Source organism: Ambystoma mexicanum, chromosome 2p, assembly GCF_040938575.1.
Source record: "Ambystoma mexicanum isolate Mex_15411 chromosome 2p, UKY_AmexF1_1, whole genome shotgun sequence".
In the NCBI taxonomy this organism is placed as follows: Eukaryota; Metazoa; Chordata; class Amphibia; order Caudata; family Ambystomatidae; genus Ambystoma; species Ambystoma mexicanum.
This window is the reverse complement of record NC_090923.1, coordinates 1,133,096,144-1,133,115,337: the sequence shown is the minus strand read 5'-3', so window position 1 is coordinate 1,133,115,337 and position 19,194 is coordinate 1,133,096,144. Positions and strand designations below refer to the sequence as shown.

General features: G+C 45.2%; 1 protein-coding gene across 4 annotated transcripts in view; it reads right to left on the bottom strand.

The window, feature by feature from the left end:
* Positions 1-19,194, bottom strand: part of EML3 (EMAP like 3) — a 743,130-nt gene that overhangs the window by 198,711 nt on the left and 525,225 nt on the right. For all 4 annotated transcript variants that reach the window (XM_069645189.1, XM_069645191.1, XM_069645188.1 and 1 more), the window contains one exon: positions 14,503-14,591. In XM_069645189.1, coding sequence (XP_069501290.1) covers positions 14,503-14,591 — 89 coding nt within the window. The remainder of the gene's footprint in view (positions 1-14,502; positions 14,592-19,194) is intronic.

Genomic DNA, 19,194 nt, shown 5'->3' with positions numbered 1-19,194 from the left:
AATCGGAGAAATAAGTCGATTAAATCTGATGATATTTAAATATTCCTTGATTCTTTTAGACAATACAACATTTGTGGTTATCTCTTTATATGTACCTGTGCCGTCGACCCCAAGTGTGTGTTATGTTTACAATATTGAAAACCATACTAACACAAGTACTGTGTTTCAGGGAGTTGCTGATGGCTCCTCTTCAATACAATCATTCGTGGCAGTCCATGCAGAGCCAGAGGTATGGATACTGACAGCTCCATCGAACTAGGTCATTAGAGCTCGAATACTTGTCGTTTGATTGTTCTACACAATGTTTAAATCGTGTTTGGCTTTTGAGATGTACATGTAGGTTCATCCTCACGTGTGCTTTATGCTAACAATATTTTGATACACAGTAATGAAAATACTATGTTTCAGGGAGTCGTTGGAGCCTCATTCCGTGCTGTCTATGCTGATACAGAAAATATAGTCGTTGCAGTGCAAGAGGAAGGGGAGACATGCAGATACGTATCGGAGCAACAGCGTGCAGATGTTGAAGGTCGAGTCAAAAAAGTTGCAAAGAAAAGAAACAAAAATAAGGTTAGTTACAAACAGTTCATAACTTTAGACATTTGTTTGTGTTGGGGACTATTTTATGTTTTTTTTCGAGTCAATTGTACTATACTTTATCTTGTGTTTAAACTGAACATCCCTTTTCCAATCTGTCCTCTAGTTACCCATGGGTCTACGAACTATACATACACAGACAGTGAAGCGAATGAGAGATGTTGCTTGCCAGACCATTTACACTATGGAGGCTATGGAGGAACTATTAATTCAGACGCAGCGTGTTGAGACTCGGGATGCTCATGTCCAATGTACAGAAAATGAAATTAATGTGTCCGGAGAATCCGGCAAAGTTGTATTGGACCATTGCTACAGTACGACCGCACCACCGCAACAACATGATACTGGATGTATTGAAGATAGCTCTGAAGTAGTCGCAGATCAATTCACACAATCTACACCTGCCATAAAATTGCCACCAAAAAAGCTGTCGACATTGTTGTGTTCTCCCATCAATGTTGAAGTAGCAGATGTTGAAATGACAGAGAATGAACCAGCAGCAGCATTCACCGACGCATTAGAACTTGATAGCAGCAATATTTCTTTCAAATGTGGTGATATGTCCTCAACGTCACAGGCCGAAACAACTTTGACGCAGGATGACAGTCTAATGAAAGAGGGCAAATACATAGTATTCGACAGTTGTTTGATGGATATTATAAGTATGCTGAAATGTGGGCATTCCGTCAGAGGGAAGGTATGTGGGAAGCCATTGATTCATGTGACTCGTCAAAAACAAGGCAGTAACGTCACAATACATGCCGCCTGTACATTACATCATACGTTTTCATGGTCTGCACAACCGATGCTGGGGAAACTGCCAGCAGGCAATCTACTGTGTGCAGCTGCATTACATTTTAGAGGCTCCAGTTTTAGAAAGTTCGAGTCTTTCTTTCAGTTTGTGGGACTCCATTTCATTTCAAAAACGCAGTACTACAAATACCAACGTGATTATCTGTTTCCGGCCATTAGTGATGCTTGGAAAATTTAACAATTGTCTCTAGCAAGTACATTCGAAGGCAAACGATTCAGGCTAGCCGGCGATGGACAGTGCGACAGCCCTGGATTTTCTGCCAAGTACTGCACCTACCCACTTTCAGGACATGGATAGTAAGAAAATTGTGAGTTCGGTGGTCGTGCAGGTAACACAATGTACATCCTCAGTGGCAATGGAGAAACTAGGATTTATAAAATCAGTGGAATATCTGCAATCGAGGGGAATGCACATCGACCTCATAGCCACGGACAGATATGTTTCAATTGACAAGACAAAAAGAGAGAGCAGTTCCCACATATTGAACATCAATTTGACGTATGGCATCTTGCTAAATCAATCAATAAGAAAATCTTGGCTGCAGGGAAAAAAAAAGGTTTGGAAAGTATTTCAGAGTGGTCCCAGTCTATCAGCAACCATCTTTGGTGGAGCTCCAAAACTTGTGAAGGGTCAGTGGAAATACTACTTGAAAAATGGCGGTCACTGATGCACCACTGTACCAACGTGTACCGCTGGTCAGAAAACCTACATTTCCACCAATGTGAACATGGCCCTTTGTCCCCAGTGGAGGCACGGAAGAAGAAGTGGTTGAATCCATCTTCACTGACACACAAAGCCATTGAGAAGATTGTTTTCGATAAAACTCTATCAAGAGATTTGAGGGGACTGACAGAATTCTGTCACACAGGAGGTTTGGAGGTGTTCCACAATATGTGCCTAAAGTACAGGCCAAAGCGCTTGCATTTCAGCATACAGGGTATGAGACATAGGACTCTACTAGCGGTCTTGGCCCATAACGAGAATCTCGGCCGTGAACAATCTAGGACTAAGGGTAATGTAAGGATGCCTTGCTACACTAAGGCCTTTTCAAAAAGAAGTAAGCAATGGGTGATCAAACCAGTCTATGAGGAAATGGAGTTCGACTTTGTCAAAAGCCTTATTGTTGCTGTATAAGAGAAGCACAGATATGGAATTTTGAATTTTTCTGTGCAGAGCACTGATCCATTGCCACCCAACATTGCCACTGTGCCATGTCCACCCAAAGGAGAGCTGTTGTGAAGTACAAATCCCGGTTTAAATAATTGTAATACGATTGTCTTTTTGTAAATAAATGTTATTGTACAGTGTGCATACAAAATACGCTATCCCTAACCCCTACCTTCACCATCCTGGGTGCCGAACAACCTGAGTTTCATCTTTGAATTCTCTCTCTATTCACCTCATATTGCTGACCTTGTCTATATGTGTATGTACATATTTTTGGTGATGTAACCAATTTTTGCAATCTCTTGTAAATGCTGCGCACTGTTAACCGAGGGGAGGCTTGCGTATTGCAAATAATAAAACAAACAAACAAACAATAAATCTCACTTTCAACTCAACTCCTCGGGTACTTTATACTTTCCCTGACCTTCCCCAAAAAATTAAAAGTCTCAATAGTTATGGTTCTTTGGGTCTTCAAAGCTCGCAGACAACGAGGACAAAATTGGGGGCCTTAGGACGCGCCAAGCGAGCCGTTGCAGATGGGAGAGAAGGAAGTTTGCATTTGCACATTGAGGCGCACTACATAGATGGATTCGAAACTTCAAGTTCTCACAGATGGCTTTACTACGGGATGTTGCAAAGAAAGAATGTATGCTCATTTCTAGTGAAGGTCAGCGGCTTTGATTTTCAGCTCGCGCCCTGAAGAGGCCCACAACTCGCACTGGCAGTATAAGGTTCTATTGTTTTTTGACCTTGAGAGACAGGGACCATGCCGAAAGAACTTCATTTGAAGGTGGGGGCGGGGGGGTGCAATAACGTAAGAGACAATAAGGCAGAAAATTCTGAAACTAGACCGAGTTTCATGTTAGTTCAGTATACGAAAAATCGTTGTCAAGAGCACAGTGAGATTTACGGACTGCATTACGCAGAGACACAATGGAAATAGACGCTTTTATACCGGAATGAAGAATTAATGAATGGATGCATGAATAAATGAATGAATGAAGAGCTTGGAAAACGTTTGTGGGATCATCCTTGTAGCGGGCACATGGGCATGCAGGTCCACATTCCACACACATGTAGACAAAAAGTTGTTTCTCATTGTGTACTAACCTCGATTTATTTCGTTACTTTTCGCATTGATTTTAGAGCCGAACATACTCCATTGCACTATCCTTGAAAGCAAATAGTTTCAGCTCGGCCGTAATAAATAAAATGAATAATATTAATAAAGATCGGCTTGCTAGACTAATTATAAATTGTATGTTTTCAAAACATGTATATCCTTTCCTTTTGCTACTGCCACCAGTTTCAGACACCGGCAGATGGTTTTTTTAACCACCAGCTGCAGCTTAATGTAAACAACTGCACAATCCTGATGATTTTATGGGACGATCGCCAAGGGCCCATATGCCCTTACACGGTGCTAGCGGCTAGAAGCAACATATCAACCTTTACGCTGGCCTAGTGTCTACTTGATGCAACAGCCTTGCGGTTCAACGTGCGACAAAAGTGCTTCTTTTAACAAAAACCAACACCCTGTGTACCATAAAGGAACAGCGCGTGACTCACGATAAACTTTTACGGATTTGCGGATAGAGATAAAAGAAAATAAATGGCTTTCGGAGTTCATATGGCAATTGCTGAATATTCTATAAACATTTGATGTCAAATAAATGTACTTTACCAAATGTACCGTGTTGCTGTTTGATTTTAAAGTACAGTTTCATATTCCGAATTGTGGCGCGCTGTGTTGTGAGTTGATCTGTGTTGGTTTCCGGGTTCTGTGTGAAGTCGGGTAGAAGACGACTGGGCGCGTTTGCCTACACAGCACAGAAACGTCACGGAGAGAGGCGGGGAATATTAATGTTTTGATAATGTCAGGCTCAGGGGCGGGGGATATGATTTAGTGCCGCAAAAGCAGGTCAGCCAGGGGGATGGGGGAAATGATAGGATTATCACTAAATGGCAGCTCCCTGATGCTGTTTTCGCATGCATTTAATGGACGAAAACTCAGGTACGGTCCAGAGGAAATTTTTCTAAAATTGAGCGATTTGGGCTTAAAAACACATGGCCGACCAGTAGGGGCAATAACATTTTTTGACCGAACCATTCCTTAAGGACTCACAGAAAGTCATGGAAATCGCCAAATGTAGAGTGTCAGTGCAGTGCAGTGAGGCGCTTTTCAGAAAGAACCCAAAACAAGCATCTTGCAAGTTCCTTGGTTGCCGCTGCAGTGATGAGACACACTACAACTTCACCAAAAGGAATTATCACCTTGACCACGTGTAACCCATTGGGAAATCTAATATTTTGTGAATCATTTTGTCTTAGGTACTTTTTTCTTAAAATTAATGGGTTTTTGGGGTACTTCCAAACAGATGTGCTTGCCACACAGCCTACCAAATCAAGGCAATGCACGACTCTTCCGTCTGAGACAAGCGTTGTGCTTTGCAACAATGGATCCTAACATGTAGCCTGTATTCGTAAGTTTAGAGACACTTGTAGTTCTTCCTCACATATGTTATTGCTAAGATTTTGTAATATATATTCTCCCTCTTTTTTGCTCCTTCTCATCCAATCAAGCCAGGCATTTGCTATCCTGTTACACAGAAATTTGTATCTTGATAAAGTATACTTTCTTTTTGAATCAGACAATCTGGTCTTGGTCCAATGGCAAACAGAGCTATTGCCCCATTGCCACCTTGCCTTTCTTGGGAAGCGTGCTTGAAAAATGTGCAGCAGTTCAGCTATTCTGGAACCTTCTCAAACATATTATTTTGTACAGTACTATCAATCGAGATTCCGTCCACGGTGTAGCATTGAGACTGCGACCTCTTCAGGTGGTGGATGGCACCCTGCCCATGCCAGATGCTGGTGATGTTAGCCTCCTCATTCAGGCACAGGCCACTGATTAGCCTCTTATCCTCTCACATGAATATGGGTGGCTCAAGCTTGGCTTGGGTCTCCTCATTTATGCACAGCGATATGCAAATCGTTCAGATGGGCCCTTCCTAGTTGTTTAACCTTCCCTCGCGCTTTGGTGGATCTGATGTCTGCCTTGGGCCTCTTAGCTCCTGTTGTGGTGTATGACTGTTTATAGGGAGGAATATGTTGTAATGTGAGTTAGTCTTGTTCTGTATCACTGGCCAGGAATGCATGCTGATAGAATGTTGGTGTATATCAGATCTGGTCAGATCTCCTCCTTCCTCCCTGAGTGGGCTGACCTCTCCTCTTCCCTCCTGGCCTCAACCACTCACCTCCTCCTTCTTGGAGACTTTAACATACACCTGGATTCTTCCTGTCCTTCCTCTGGACTCTTTTGCGACCTCTGCGACTCTCTCTCTCTCTATTCTCCTCTCTGACCCTACTCACTCTGCAGGGCACACTCTGGATGTTATGATCTCTTCAGACCTTCCCCTTTCTTTCCCCCTCACCACTCCTCTCTCCTGGAGTTATCACTTTCTTCTTTCCTCCCAGCTCACCCTCTCTACCCCTCAGGCCAAGCCACCTCCAGCACTGCCACCTACCTTCTCGGTTATCCGACCCATGAAGCGTGTGTCAGTTTAGGCTTTCACTGCCACTTTCTCTCCCCGCTCCCCCTTTGGCTGACTCACACCCTGATACAGCCCTTTCCATGCTCCACTCTGCTATATCTGATACTCTTGATGTTCTTGCCCTTGTCATGAGGATCCGTTTGAAGCCCAAAGCCAAGTGCAACTCCTGGTACAACTGAGGCCTCGTCACCCTAAAACGCAAGTGCGGGGTGGCTGAGAGGAAAGGCTTTGCTTCCTGTACATCCTCTGACGAACTGGCTGCCGCCTGCTCTAAAGGCAATACCAGCTCTCTGTCCGCACCAAGAAGAGAGCCCACATCCAAGCCTGCGTCTCTCCGGCATCTAATAACTCGGCCAAACTCTTTAAAATCTGCAAGGAACTGGCCAATCCTGCTGCAGTCTCTACCTCTCTTGTCCCCTCCCAGGTCCTCTGCACAGCTATGGCTTCTCATTTAATCTCTAAATCTCAGGGCATCCTGTCCTCTCTTCCTCTCCCCTCCTCCATTTACTCCCTGATCTTCCTCTGGTCCTTCTTCAGCCACCTATCCTCCCTCCTTCTCTGCTTTCCCCCTGTTCCCCCCACACAAGGTTTCTAGACAAGTCTGATCTATGAAAGTCTTGTCAAAACAAGTCCACCCCTGTTCCTCCAAAAACATCAAGGACCACATTGACACCCTGGCTCCTGCTCTGGCTGACATCTGCAACCACTCCGTTGCCACTGGAGTCTTCCCTTCCCTCCTGAAGCACTCCCTTGTGCACACTCATCTTAAGAAACCTTCTGCTGACCCGTCCTGGCCGGCTAACTATCGCTGTATCGCCATCACTCCTTTCCTGGGCAAACTCCTGGAAAAGCTGGCCATCTCTCAGCTTAATCTTCACACTGAATCTGTTGGTTGTCTCCATGACCATCAGTCTGGCTTCAGAGCTGCCAGAAGCACGGAAACTGCTCTCCTGAACATTCGTGAAGACCTGCTCTCTAACCTTGATTTCAACACCCCGTGTCCTCATCTTACTTGATCTCTCTTCTGCTTTTGACATGGTCAGCCATGCCATCCTGCACAACCATCTCTGTGATAACCTAGGTATCACCGATCAGGCCCTGGCTTGGCTGACTTTTTTCCTCTCCGATCGACCCTCCCAGGTCCAACTTGGGTCCTTCCTCTTCTCTATCTCTACCTGTGGTATTCCCGAGGGGTCTAACCTCTCTCCCTGGCTGTTCAACCAATACCTGGCCCTTCTTGCCCACCGTATTGCCGCTCCCTGCCCAAACTTTCAGTGCTAGGCGGATGACACACAGCTCATTTTCAGGCTCCCTTCTGCCATCTCCTCTCCTTCTCTGATCTCCGACTGTCTGTCTGCTATCCAAGAGTCGTGTGCCATCAATGATCTCTGTCTTAATGCCTTAATGCCAGTAAGACTGAGGTTCTCCTCATCGGCACACCTGTTCCCTCCTTTCCTGTCACTCTCTGGCCAGCCTCTTTAGGCACTCTTCCTGCTCCCACCTGTGAGGCTAAAAACCTTGGGATCATCTCTGACTCCACACTCTCCTTCTCGCCTCACATCTCTGATGTCTCTAAGAAGTCACACTACTAGCTGCACCTCCTCTTTTTAAATCTGCCTGTCTCTACTCTCCGCCCTCTGCAACCCATCCAAAACAGGACTGCGAGACTTGTCCTTGGCCTCAAGCCAAGGGATCGTATCTCTCCAGGAATTAAATCTCTGCACTGGCTTCCAGTGGCTACGAGGATTAAGTTCAAAACCCTCTGCATTGTCCACAGGGCCTTTTGGGGCTTGAGACCTCAATACCTTCAACTCTTCCTATATATATTATTTCTCAAGCTCTTCGCTCATCTGCCTCCAACTCTCTCAGGGTCAGTTGCTTCTCCAAGAAACGAGTTGGTAGTAGATCTCTTTTTTCAGCTGGAGCCTCCATCTGGAACAGCCTCATTGCCACTCTGAAAATTGAAGAGAATCATTTCTGGTTCCGGAAGCACCTCAAGACCTTCCTCTTTGCTTCTGCTTTCTCTCCAAGTTGAGTATGGCTCTTAGAATTAAGTCACATGCTCCTTTGTTAGGAGATTTTATAATGAGGTTTTGCAACTCATTCAGTTTCTTTGTGTTGTGTGGAAGATGAGCGGTCATTTTGTTTTTTGCTGCCACGTCTATTGTTTTTGCCCAGTCCAGATCTTTGATTTTCCGTAGGACCTTTCCTGGGTTCTGAATGAGTTTGTCTTTCTCACTGACAACTGTCTCTTGGCAGCGTTTCGTTTTCCTCTTTCCATCTGTTGAGTAGAATGCATTTCTCCTCTTGCATTTCTTTACTGATCATTTTAAATATTTGGTTGCTGTCTGTCATTCTGCATTTTCTATATAGCATTAGTGAGTTGCAGCTCAGAGTGAAATGTAGGGACATAAGACTCAGTTCGCGTCTGATTACCACTCCAGATGTGGACTTAGGTAGGCCCAAAGCAGATCTCCAGAAAGTGGCGGCTAGTTTGGGCCAGATTTCACTTGGGATGGTTGGCATTCCTTCAGCCCCATATGTGACAGTGGGGACTACCTTCGTTTTATAGAAGTTCAATATTGGTATCAATGAATATCTGCCAAATTTTCTGTCGATCACTTTGGCTTGAGCCGCAAGCATTTTGATTTTTCCATGAAGGGTTTCTTGCATTGTTGTTTCACTTTTGGAGCTGTCCAAGGTGACTCCCAAGTATTTGAAGCTTTGGACTGTCTCTATTTGGACTTCTGCCATGTACCACTTGTTCTTATCGGGTCTGCTGTTAGATTTTTGTAGAATCATAACTTTTGTTTTACCTTTGTTGACCTCTAGATGTTTTTTTCTTGTATACGAGAGCAGGTTGTTCACTTTCCGCAGAAGTCCAATAGGTGTTTGGTCGAACAAGGTTAGATCGTCCGCGTATAAGAGGTGCGAGATCGTTGATCCTCTGATTTTTTGTGGAAAAGCTCGTACATCCGCTTCCATACTTTGGAAGTCACCTATGTACGCCAGGAAGAGCGCTGATGCTAAGGGAAACCCTTGCTTCACCCCACGTGTAGTTGGGTTCTCTGATGATAAGACCCCCTGTCGATTTAATCTTACTCTCATGGTTGTTTTGGAGTGCAGGGCGTGGATTGGTGCCAGGATTTCTGGTGGACACTTCCAATCTGAGAGTTTCTTCCAGAGGAGCTTTCTTTCTATCCGATCGAATGCCTGGGTGAAGTCGATGAACATGACAAATAGCCGCAGTCCGTATTGTAATAGTTTACTCTTCAAGATGCTGTACAAGAGAATTTTTCCTGCAGTCCCCGCATTTTTTAAAACCAGCTTGAAGATGGTCATTGGAGATTGCAGATGTTGCCCAAGATTGACATTTTTTCATCAACAGAGCCCCGAAGACTTTACCGATAGCATCAAGCAGGGCTATTGGTCGAAAGTTTTGGGGGTTACTCCTGTTCCCTTTTTTGTAGATTGGAATTACAATTGCAGAGGTCCATGATGGTGGCAATGACTTTGTCTCGGTGCATCTTCTAAAGATTATACTTAGTAGGGTTGCCCATTCAGTGGAGTGACATTTTAGCTCAAAGTTTGTGATTCCGTCAGGGCCTGAGGCCCTGGAGTTTGTTGAGTTTTCTGATTACATCTTCAATGTCTTCTCTGTTGTCCAGCTTGATCCAATCTGGGCTACTTATGAGCATAACATCCTGATGATCTTCATGGACAGATTGAAATGCTCTTTTGAAGTGTGTTTCCCACATTTGTTGCCCGATATTGTTTGGTATTTGATCTGCCATTGTTGTGTCGATCGATCTCAGCAAGGACCAGAATTCTCTGGTTATTATTGTTTTTATTTATTTACTGTTTATCCTATGTACTGCGCTTCCCTACCCCTTTCACATTGCACTTTCCCCCTCCCCCGCTTCCCTGCACTTGCGTGTTCTCAATGTCACTTGGCCTAGTAAGATCGTTTGTCTCTGTCTTCCCTCTGTTCCCCTCCCTTGCCGCGTCACTCCTTGACGTATAGGCGCGGTATAAATGCCAGTATTGCACAAAATTACCTACTCCCAAAAGTTTGTACCCTAAAATTCCGACCCCCAATTTTCCACATATATATATGTGGGGGATAAAGTGAATAAAAAATGTATAGGGGTAAGGTGGGTAGGCTGTGGGGGGTCACCCCCCACATATATATTTGCGGAAAATTGAAAAAGAAAAAGAAAAAAGACTTTTGGGGGTCGAACCTTTCGGTTCGGTAAAATCACGCAGATCCTAAATGCCATATCATATCATATCATATCATATCATATGTATGATAGACAGCTCAGGAGAATGTTGAGTGAGTGTTGTGTGTGTGTGTTCCATGAATGTCAGCTGGGGGCCTGAGCTGCATGTGAGTGGATGGCCGATTATTCTGTCCCATGTCTTTGGATATCTTATGGTGTCTACCTCTCTACCTGCCTTGTACATACCTAGACATAACTGGAGTTGTACATATGTACTTATATAGGATTAAGCATCCTGGTTCATCCTTTATGGCTCCACAGCTGGTCGGTGTACTCGAAAGGGGAGCCCCACATCTACCATAACATTGGCGACGAGGATATCTAAAGAACTCACACCAGGAGGAGAGATCATCAGCTACAAGAGACAGCAGCAGTTATATAAAGTAAGGAGACCTATGGGGGGAAAGCAGCTACATGACAACACCCACCATTCCCCCATGCAGCCCATATGCCATCCTCTGCCAGAGTTACTGTTCCCCATGGGTTCTCTGAGTGAAAGGCCCCCACCAGCAAACCACGTCCCAGAGTATCCCCAGAGAGGGAGTACCGGCTCCCCAGAAAGAAATTGGAAACTGGTGCTCGCCGCTCAAACTGTTTATGTGGCACCGACACTTGCCCGTACCAGTGCCTGCGCATTGCATCTTACAATTGAACAGGAGTTTACCAGTCCACATATGCGAGCGTCAGAGGATTTGTCTTACCTCACACTGCGCGCAGTCCGCTTCAAGCCCCGACTTGCATAGTAATTTGCTTCTCACAGCGTGGTGTGCAGCGTTGTACAAGTGTGGTGAAAGGGGCGGGGGGGCCTCCGCTGTGGACAAGCGAGGTCCTGGGGTTGATGGGCGGCATGACTTTCTTTTTTGGACGCCTGGAGCTGTAGGAGAGCTCCGTCTCCATTGGTGCCGACTCCACTATCATGACTTTGGAGTTCCACATAAGGGAACCATGTTCTGTTACTGTACAATGCAACACTCAGAACTAATGAGGGGAAGGACGATTAGAGGAAAGGCACACAATGAGCTATTTCCATGGAGACACTTTGCTTCCTGCGCCATTTAGTTTTTCTTGGTAAATACGTGTCGCATATCGGAAAACGCTGCAGCCTGATGAAAAGTATGAGATAATTGCCAAATGCCTGCACAACCGGCGATCAGCGGGTTTATCAAGTGTATTAATGGCTTAATGAATTTGACTGGCATATCGAAGCTAAAGAAGTAAATCAGAGTTTCACAGTGTACGTTTCAAATCACAGAAAAGCTTCAAGCAGCTTATAGTAAAACATTGCTCGTCACAAGAGCAAAGTGTTTGTTGTTCCTGTTATGGGCAGCACCACCTTCCCTGAGTGTTAGTTTGTTGGACTCTGGCGGTCAGGATGTCCCGCCTAGGCTCTGCATCGATGTGACCTGTTGCATCCGGGTCCAGTGTTTGGCAATCTGTGATCCCCTCCCCATCAGCTTCCCCACCACTCGGTGTGTAGTTTGTCTTTGCATGTTCCCCATTGGATATTTGCGCCAGGGTGTGGCAGACTCTGTATCTGGGAGTGGCAGCTCCGGATGGAACGTTGTTGGTTGTGGCGGAGGAATCCTGTGCGTGTGTCTGAGGTGCTTGGTAGGGTCTGACGTGTGTGACTTTCTGGATGAAAGGGAGATGTTATGGTGTATGACTGTTTATAGGAAGGGATATGTTGTTATGCGAGTTAGTCTTGTTCTGTATCATTGGCCAGGAATGCATGCTGATAGAATGTTGGTGTATGAATGATAGACAGCTCAGGAGAATGTTGAGTGAGTGTTGTGTGTGATTGTTCCATGAATGTCAGTTGGGGGCATGAGCTGGATGCCAGAGGATGACCGGTGGTTCTGTCCCTTGTCTCTGGATATCTTATGGTGTCTACCTGTCTACTTGCCTTGTGCATAACTACAAGTAACTGGAGTTGTACATATGTACTTATGTGTAATATAGCATCCTGGTTCAACCTTCATGGCTCCACAGTTGGTCTGTGCACGCGACAGGTGAGGCCCACATCTACCATAACAGTTTCCCAGTATGATAGCGACACGCAGGTCTATCTTAAGATGTGGTCACCAGCTAACATCCTCCCCCTCAAGAAGTGCCTCTGTGCCATCGATGACTGGATGTCCGCTCTGTCACTTAAACTCAACCATTCAAAATCTGAATTTCTTCTGTTATATGCTGCCATCCCTTCCTCTTGACATTTTCAAGAATGGTTTGTTCCACTTTCTTTTCTAGGTGCGTTTGCCTTTTCCCAGGTGCATTGCTAGGGGGGGGGCTAAGGGGGCTAGAGCCCCTGATCTTTTGGTTGTAGCCCCGGATAGAATCTCAGGAGCTACAGCCAAAATACTACCTAGCCCCCAGTCCCAACAGTTCCGACATCAGTTTAGCCCCGGGTCTTTTCCAGACCTAGCAACTCCCCTGCCCTTTCCTGCTGTTTCAAGAGTCTTGTTTTTTCAGTCATTCTTTATCTGTAAAGTTAAGCCTTTTATTCCTCCCTCAGCCACTGTCCAGTCTTTAGTGTTATCTCGCCGGGATGGGCGGACATGCAATCTTCATGAGCCTTTATTTGTCAACTCTTGCCCTTTGCAAGACTTTCTTACACTCCGCCTCTCATCTCATCTTTCATGTGCAAACATTTGCGCATATATCTTCTATTCTGCTTTCTATTCCCTGGCTCCTCCTGAGTCACTTTAGATCACTATTCAAGGCAGTGGTTGTGGCGCAGCCGTCTTTCTTGGTAGAACAACTGCACATTTCTGGCGGGACACATCCCAGGAATGCAGACACTTCAAGGTAGAACATTCCATATTGTCAAGATTCCCGTTTTTCTGCCCAGGTTTTTCCAGCTGTTGCTGCCCGGCCCCTTAATGCTTTACCTCCATCCATCCAGTCTCATTTTATCTCAATTTAGGGGGTTGGCCTATGAGTTCCTTTTGTGTTTCTTATTGCTTGTTTTGTATGATGTTCTTATTGGAGCTAGAACTAGTGTGGCTGCTTAGTATGTTTTTTTTCTTTGTCTTTCTCACTGTCGCCCATGATCCGCTCGCTACCTTTGGGCCATGGTTAATTGCACCTGATCATTATTGTACATAAAAACCACACTACTGTAGCTGCTTTGCCTATTGCTGAATAAGCCATTGCTGTGTCTGGCAGTGGTCTGCTAACCTTTGTGCGAAAGAATGTAACTCACGCAACCACCTGTCTACGGCCCCTTGCAAGTAGGTATGAATGCACGTGAACATTATGGTAGTCCAGCAGTGCATTGCTTCCATCTACATTGCGCTGCTTGCATGCTGACCAAAGTACGCAGAACCCTCCGTGCCATACTCAATGTATCCGGAAAGACGTCGAATCACAGCTAGTCTAGTGAGCACCCTTCACTGTGTTCTCCTGACCGCCTTAGCTTTGTGCAAGACCTGGAAGCAATCGTCAACTAAAAACGTTTTCTTTTTCACTGGTCTTCATGTCAGAAGTCACTGAAACAATACATACCACTTTCCAAGACAGAAATGTAAACTTGGCTTTTCCGACGAAAATCGTTCAACGATAGAGGAAAATTGATATTGAATCATTCGAATGTGAACCATGGACATTATCTATCTATGTGATAAATTCACATGGATACTAATCAATGCTGTTAACAAGAGGCAGTAGGGCTGCAATTATAATCTCTCTTCTGGACTCTAAAAAGAGACTTGATTTACTGTTTCCTTCTTCTTATTATGCACTCTGCAATTTATCGTATGCATCCTTTATGACCTGTAATTAATTTTGATCAACTGTGCTCGTTGTTATATTTTTATCTGTGCAGGTTTTTACCTCTTTGACTTTTATGACATTTTTGCCGAATAACGTTTTTGATTGATTGATTGATTGACTGAGAAATGTAAACTCACAGCAGTGCAATCGATCCAGGATCTCACCTGCTCCTTTATTCTTGAAGGAGATTCAGAAAGTGGTGAGGAGCAGAGAAAGACATAGAGGAGGACATTGGCTGAAGATAGTGACGGAGATCTAAGAGTGAGAGAAGGACATTAGGAATGCATGATATGAGGGGCAAGGCACCTTTGCTCACCTGGGGAGTAGCGAACCACAGACAGCTGTTCGTTTCCATCCGTATAGTCAGCTACGACCACCTGTGTCTCAGTGTCCAGCACGACCCACCTGTGAGCAGAGAAGGGCTATTAAAGAACAGGACCCCTCAAAACAAAAGGAAAACTCTGGAAGAATCAGTGACATGCCTCAATCGGGGACATGGAGCAGTCAAGGAAAACATGCCTCTCTGGAATACCTGTCACTATGGGAACAGTAATCACTATGGAGGTATATATCACACAGAGACATGGCCACTCAATGAGAAGGCTACTAAGGAAAGATCAGCCTTTTAGGGACACTTTGAGAGTATCTGTCGCTCTAGCAGCATTGGTCACTCAAGGGTAAACGCATCCTTCGGGATAGAATGTTAAGCAAAGGCAAAGTTTACTCCAAGATATCCCACTAATTCAGACTTTATTGGTCACTAACAAAACAACAGTCACTCAAAGGATCACAGACACAAAGGTTTTTTTTGCAAAGGTGGGCTACTAAACAGTTATTCATGTGCTACTATCTGTCAGTGTCCCTTCCTCAAAACTCACTGCATATCCCTGCTGAAGGACAATGGTCCAGAGACATTTTGCACAGTAAATGTCTGGAAATTGGTAAGGAAGCCACAGGCACTCGTGACCCTTGCAAGCTCAGACCCCTATGCACCACACCTCAGTCTTTACCTCGTTGAGGGGGGGTTCAGAGAGACCAACCAGTAGTGTGCAGGGCTTCCACCAAGTTAGACCAAACTCGAAGTGGTAAACGTGACTGAGCAAAAAGTCTTGACTCTTAGGAGACCGACAGGTACAGATCCCACACACAACCATACCAAGTAAAAGATAGTCCACACCGGCGGAACTGAAACATATAAACACACTATTTATTAACAAGCATGTGTACACAACATCAGTATCTATGAAAAATAAGTGAAACACACTAAGTATAGACAAAAGGTAATAGGGCCCCAGACACACTTTAAACTTCATTGCTACATTATCTATATTCACAGTGTTCAAATGTAAGTAAAGTCTGAAGTTTAATTCCAGTCAGAAATCTCCTCCCACTGGCAACAATGTGATAAAGACAATAGCTAGACCCTGGCCATGCTGAGACCTTAGGTAAGTGTGCACTCACAGGTGCCCATGGCACGACAATGATCATGGGCCCCTGTGAGCTCCACAGCCACTCAGCTTGTGGAGTCAGGAGCATCCCCATCTAAGAGTTCCAGGCCCAGGTTCCAGCATCAAAGGCAAGAGGAGGGAGGCGCCAAAACAGGGTATGCAAATCATTCCCACAGGCCACAATGATGAAGACCAGTCACAAAACGTATATCCAACGACCATGGGGAGCCCACTGACAATGATCGATGTTACGAAGGAGACCCAGGGGTCATGGCTGCATACGTAGGTTCTGATGTTTACATTGGGTCCGGCAAAAGGCTCTGTAAAATAAAAAGCTCTGCCCTTGTATTGTGGTACTCTGGTACATGGCACATACAGCCAAGGATGCACAGGAAACTCAAGGGTTGCTTTAGCCCTTGGATGGGGCAAATAGCTTGAGGGACAACGTTTTTATTTGTTCATTGTAGGGGTTCCTATTGGGGATTTTGTTTGTGCAGGACCTTAATGCACTCAGATATTGGCTAAGGCCAATCGCAGATAGGCAATGGATCAAATATGTCTCTTTGGTTGTTGAAAAGGGGTGAGGAAGGCATGGCTGTGACATATACACAGACGATCGCCATGAGCCCAGCAGACCGCCACCCCCCCGCCCTGCCGGGCACGAAAGCTAACCAGCTACACTAGAAGCAAGTTAACCGGACCTACCAATACAGGACAAGACAGGCCCTCACTCCACGCCTTGAGAAACACCTATGGTTGAAAAACGTGTCAGCACTCTAGCTAATGCTACCAGCATCTGGAATATATCCAACTACATGCAGAGATGTCTGCCAATAACTGGCAAAATTGTATACGAAAAATTCTAACTAAACCTATGGAACAATAAAATTCAACCAATCTCAGGCACACAACGGTGTCCTTTATCATTAGAAACTGAATACAGGGTATGAGAATACCAACTGGCACTTGCCACATCCAGCGCCACAGTAACACAGAGTTCTAACCCCAAATCTATACACGTGGTTAGTCTACAAGAACACTCTTAGCAATACCTCATGGGGTATATATTCTGTAGGATACCAGGCGCCACAAGATCTGTTTACCTTATTGTTGGCTGGGGGAGTTGTTCACTTGAGGGTTTGACTTTACAGTTTATGGTTGGTCTAACGTACTACACCTCGGTCAGATCCCCTTGCACGTTTTCTAGCTCTGCAGTGTAGGGGGTGGTGGGCTGCAGAAAAGTGGCAAGGTGCATTTTCATGGAGGACCTTTAGGCCATGGTGGCCTTAATCATGCTGGGACCTATTCCAGACCAGAATGCATGGTCTGGAGCTGGCAAGGGCCTTTCAGTGAATTAGAGGGTGCCTCCCCCGTGCATTTTTGGCTGGAAATGTTGGCCCCAATTCGTGCCAATGCAGTAATGCATTATGGGCAATCTTTTGTCATTGTCTATAGAGTGGCATCATTGATTTAGGCACAGAGATGCAGTGAATGAGAGGTGGGGAAGTACACAATTCTGACTTTATATCCCGTTGCGTTGGCCTTTTGCATTGTGTTGCACCGCTGAGATGTTATCCCCTCGTTGCTATTGTGCAGCATTCATGGGATCAGCTGGAGATGTGTAATATGTCAACTTGTCTAAAAGATTAGACTTGTCTAACAGGGGAAGTGACCTCGGGGAACATCCGGATTTACAGATTATGATGATATGACACACAGGAGTCAAATGCACGATTAAACTCTCAAGCATTTCCATATTATCAACATGTAAAATCCTTCAGCATGGAGATCGACCACCTTAAAGTTCAGGTGAGTTACATCCAGCCCAGAAATTTGGTGCAGATTCTGTATCTCCCTCTTCTCCTGCCTTTCATTGCCTGGTTGTTTTGCCGGGGCATTTATCTATACAAGTCCAACTCTTGGCGCTGACATCTGTCAGCAGGCTTGGCAATCCCAGTTCTCTCCCTTGTTAGAGGGAGTGTTTATTACAAACAAAGCTGGTTAAGGCTTCCACATTATTAGAGCCTGCTTGAGCACCTCTCAAGTCCATCACACACCCACACACCAACCATGTATAGCACCAGGCATCGTCTGCTCTAGATACTTCCATCACAATTAAGTCTTGCTTGTAAAATGTGCTGTACATTCCCTAAATATTCGTTCATGCTTACCAATAACTAATCACAGTTAAGCAACACACATCCCAGCTATCGCAACCATGATCCCTTCTATTCAACTCATGTGTTTTCAGCCTGTAATGAATTGTCTGTCCTCTGGTTAATTCTCTGTTCTTATCATCTCCTCTCCCCCAAACCCTTCTTCTTTCTATCCACAGACCAAGGTATAATCACACCCGGGCAGGATCACAATGTACCTTTTTCTAGGACAAGGTTAGGCACTGTAATACAACTATGGTGTTGATGGGCACAGTATAAATACTTAATAACATAACATTTATGGTTACAAGAGAAGACAGGACCACAGGACTCTCGATGAAGGACAATCTCTTTCCAGCAATGAGCAATGAAAAACGGCACTGGACATGCAGCATCAGCGGAGCAGTCTTGTGGTGACCTTTCCAACAAGTCACATGAGATGCAAGGCAGGACCTAAGGAACCCAGCAGTGAAATCTTTCCAACGACCAAGAGCAGCAGCAAGGCCACGAACAGGAAAGTCCATAGCAAGATTGCCAAAGGAAGAGAAGCAATGAATGCCACTACAGTGTCTAATGCCAGGAGGAGCCCCCTCTCCAGACGAGCAGCACTCAGTGTAGCGATTCGATGGAGCCCCAAGATGCAGTCAAGAGCGGTGAGCCACCTGTTCCTAATGACTTAAGGAAGGGCTGCACCTCAACAGATTTCCCCTGGTCGAGAGAGGAAGCAGAGCTTTGCCTTATGGCAACCGCATGCAGCAATGAAGGCTTCTGGAAGATTCTCTGGCATCCTTCTTGGTCCTCTTAGTTTATATGGATTTAGGATCCAGTGGTCGACTGACTAATGGCTGACCCAAGATCCTCCACTAATATCCATAACAGAAGGGCTGAGAAAGAAAAACATTCAATGTCTTGACATCTCACCAATCCTGGATGGCAAGCCAAATGCCATGCAAAAAGACCACCAACCCACTTCAAACCAGTTTTCATTCATTCAGCTACTATCACAGATGGCCTCAAGAACACACCAACCTGCAGAGACGGTTCAAGAGTTTTTATTGCAATATCTGTAAAGGGGCATGCTATGGGTCATCCCTCTCTCTCACTCGTCTTCTGTTGGCCTTTCCCACCCTAGCCCAGGCATCCCTCAACACCAGGATAGGCAGTGCACTTGAGATTGGTAACCCCTACTATCTAAAATTCAGACTTGCTGGTTGTGATGGTCTAAAGGCAAACACCATCTCTCTCTGTCTTCCTTTGGGAATGATCTAGGTAGTTTCTATCCAAGGGCCCACCAACACTAATAATTACCTTTTCAACTGGTTTAAGTGCATTCCAAATACCCAGGTCCACTTGCCCTTTCCTTCCACTCCCATGTACATCTTATCGCAAGCTTCTCTCTGTCTT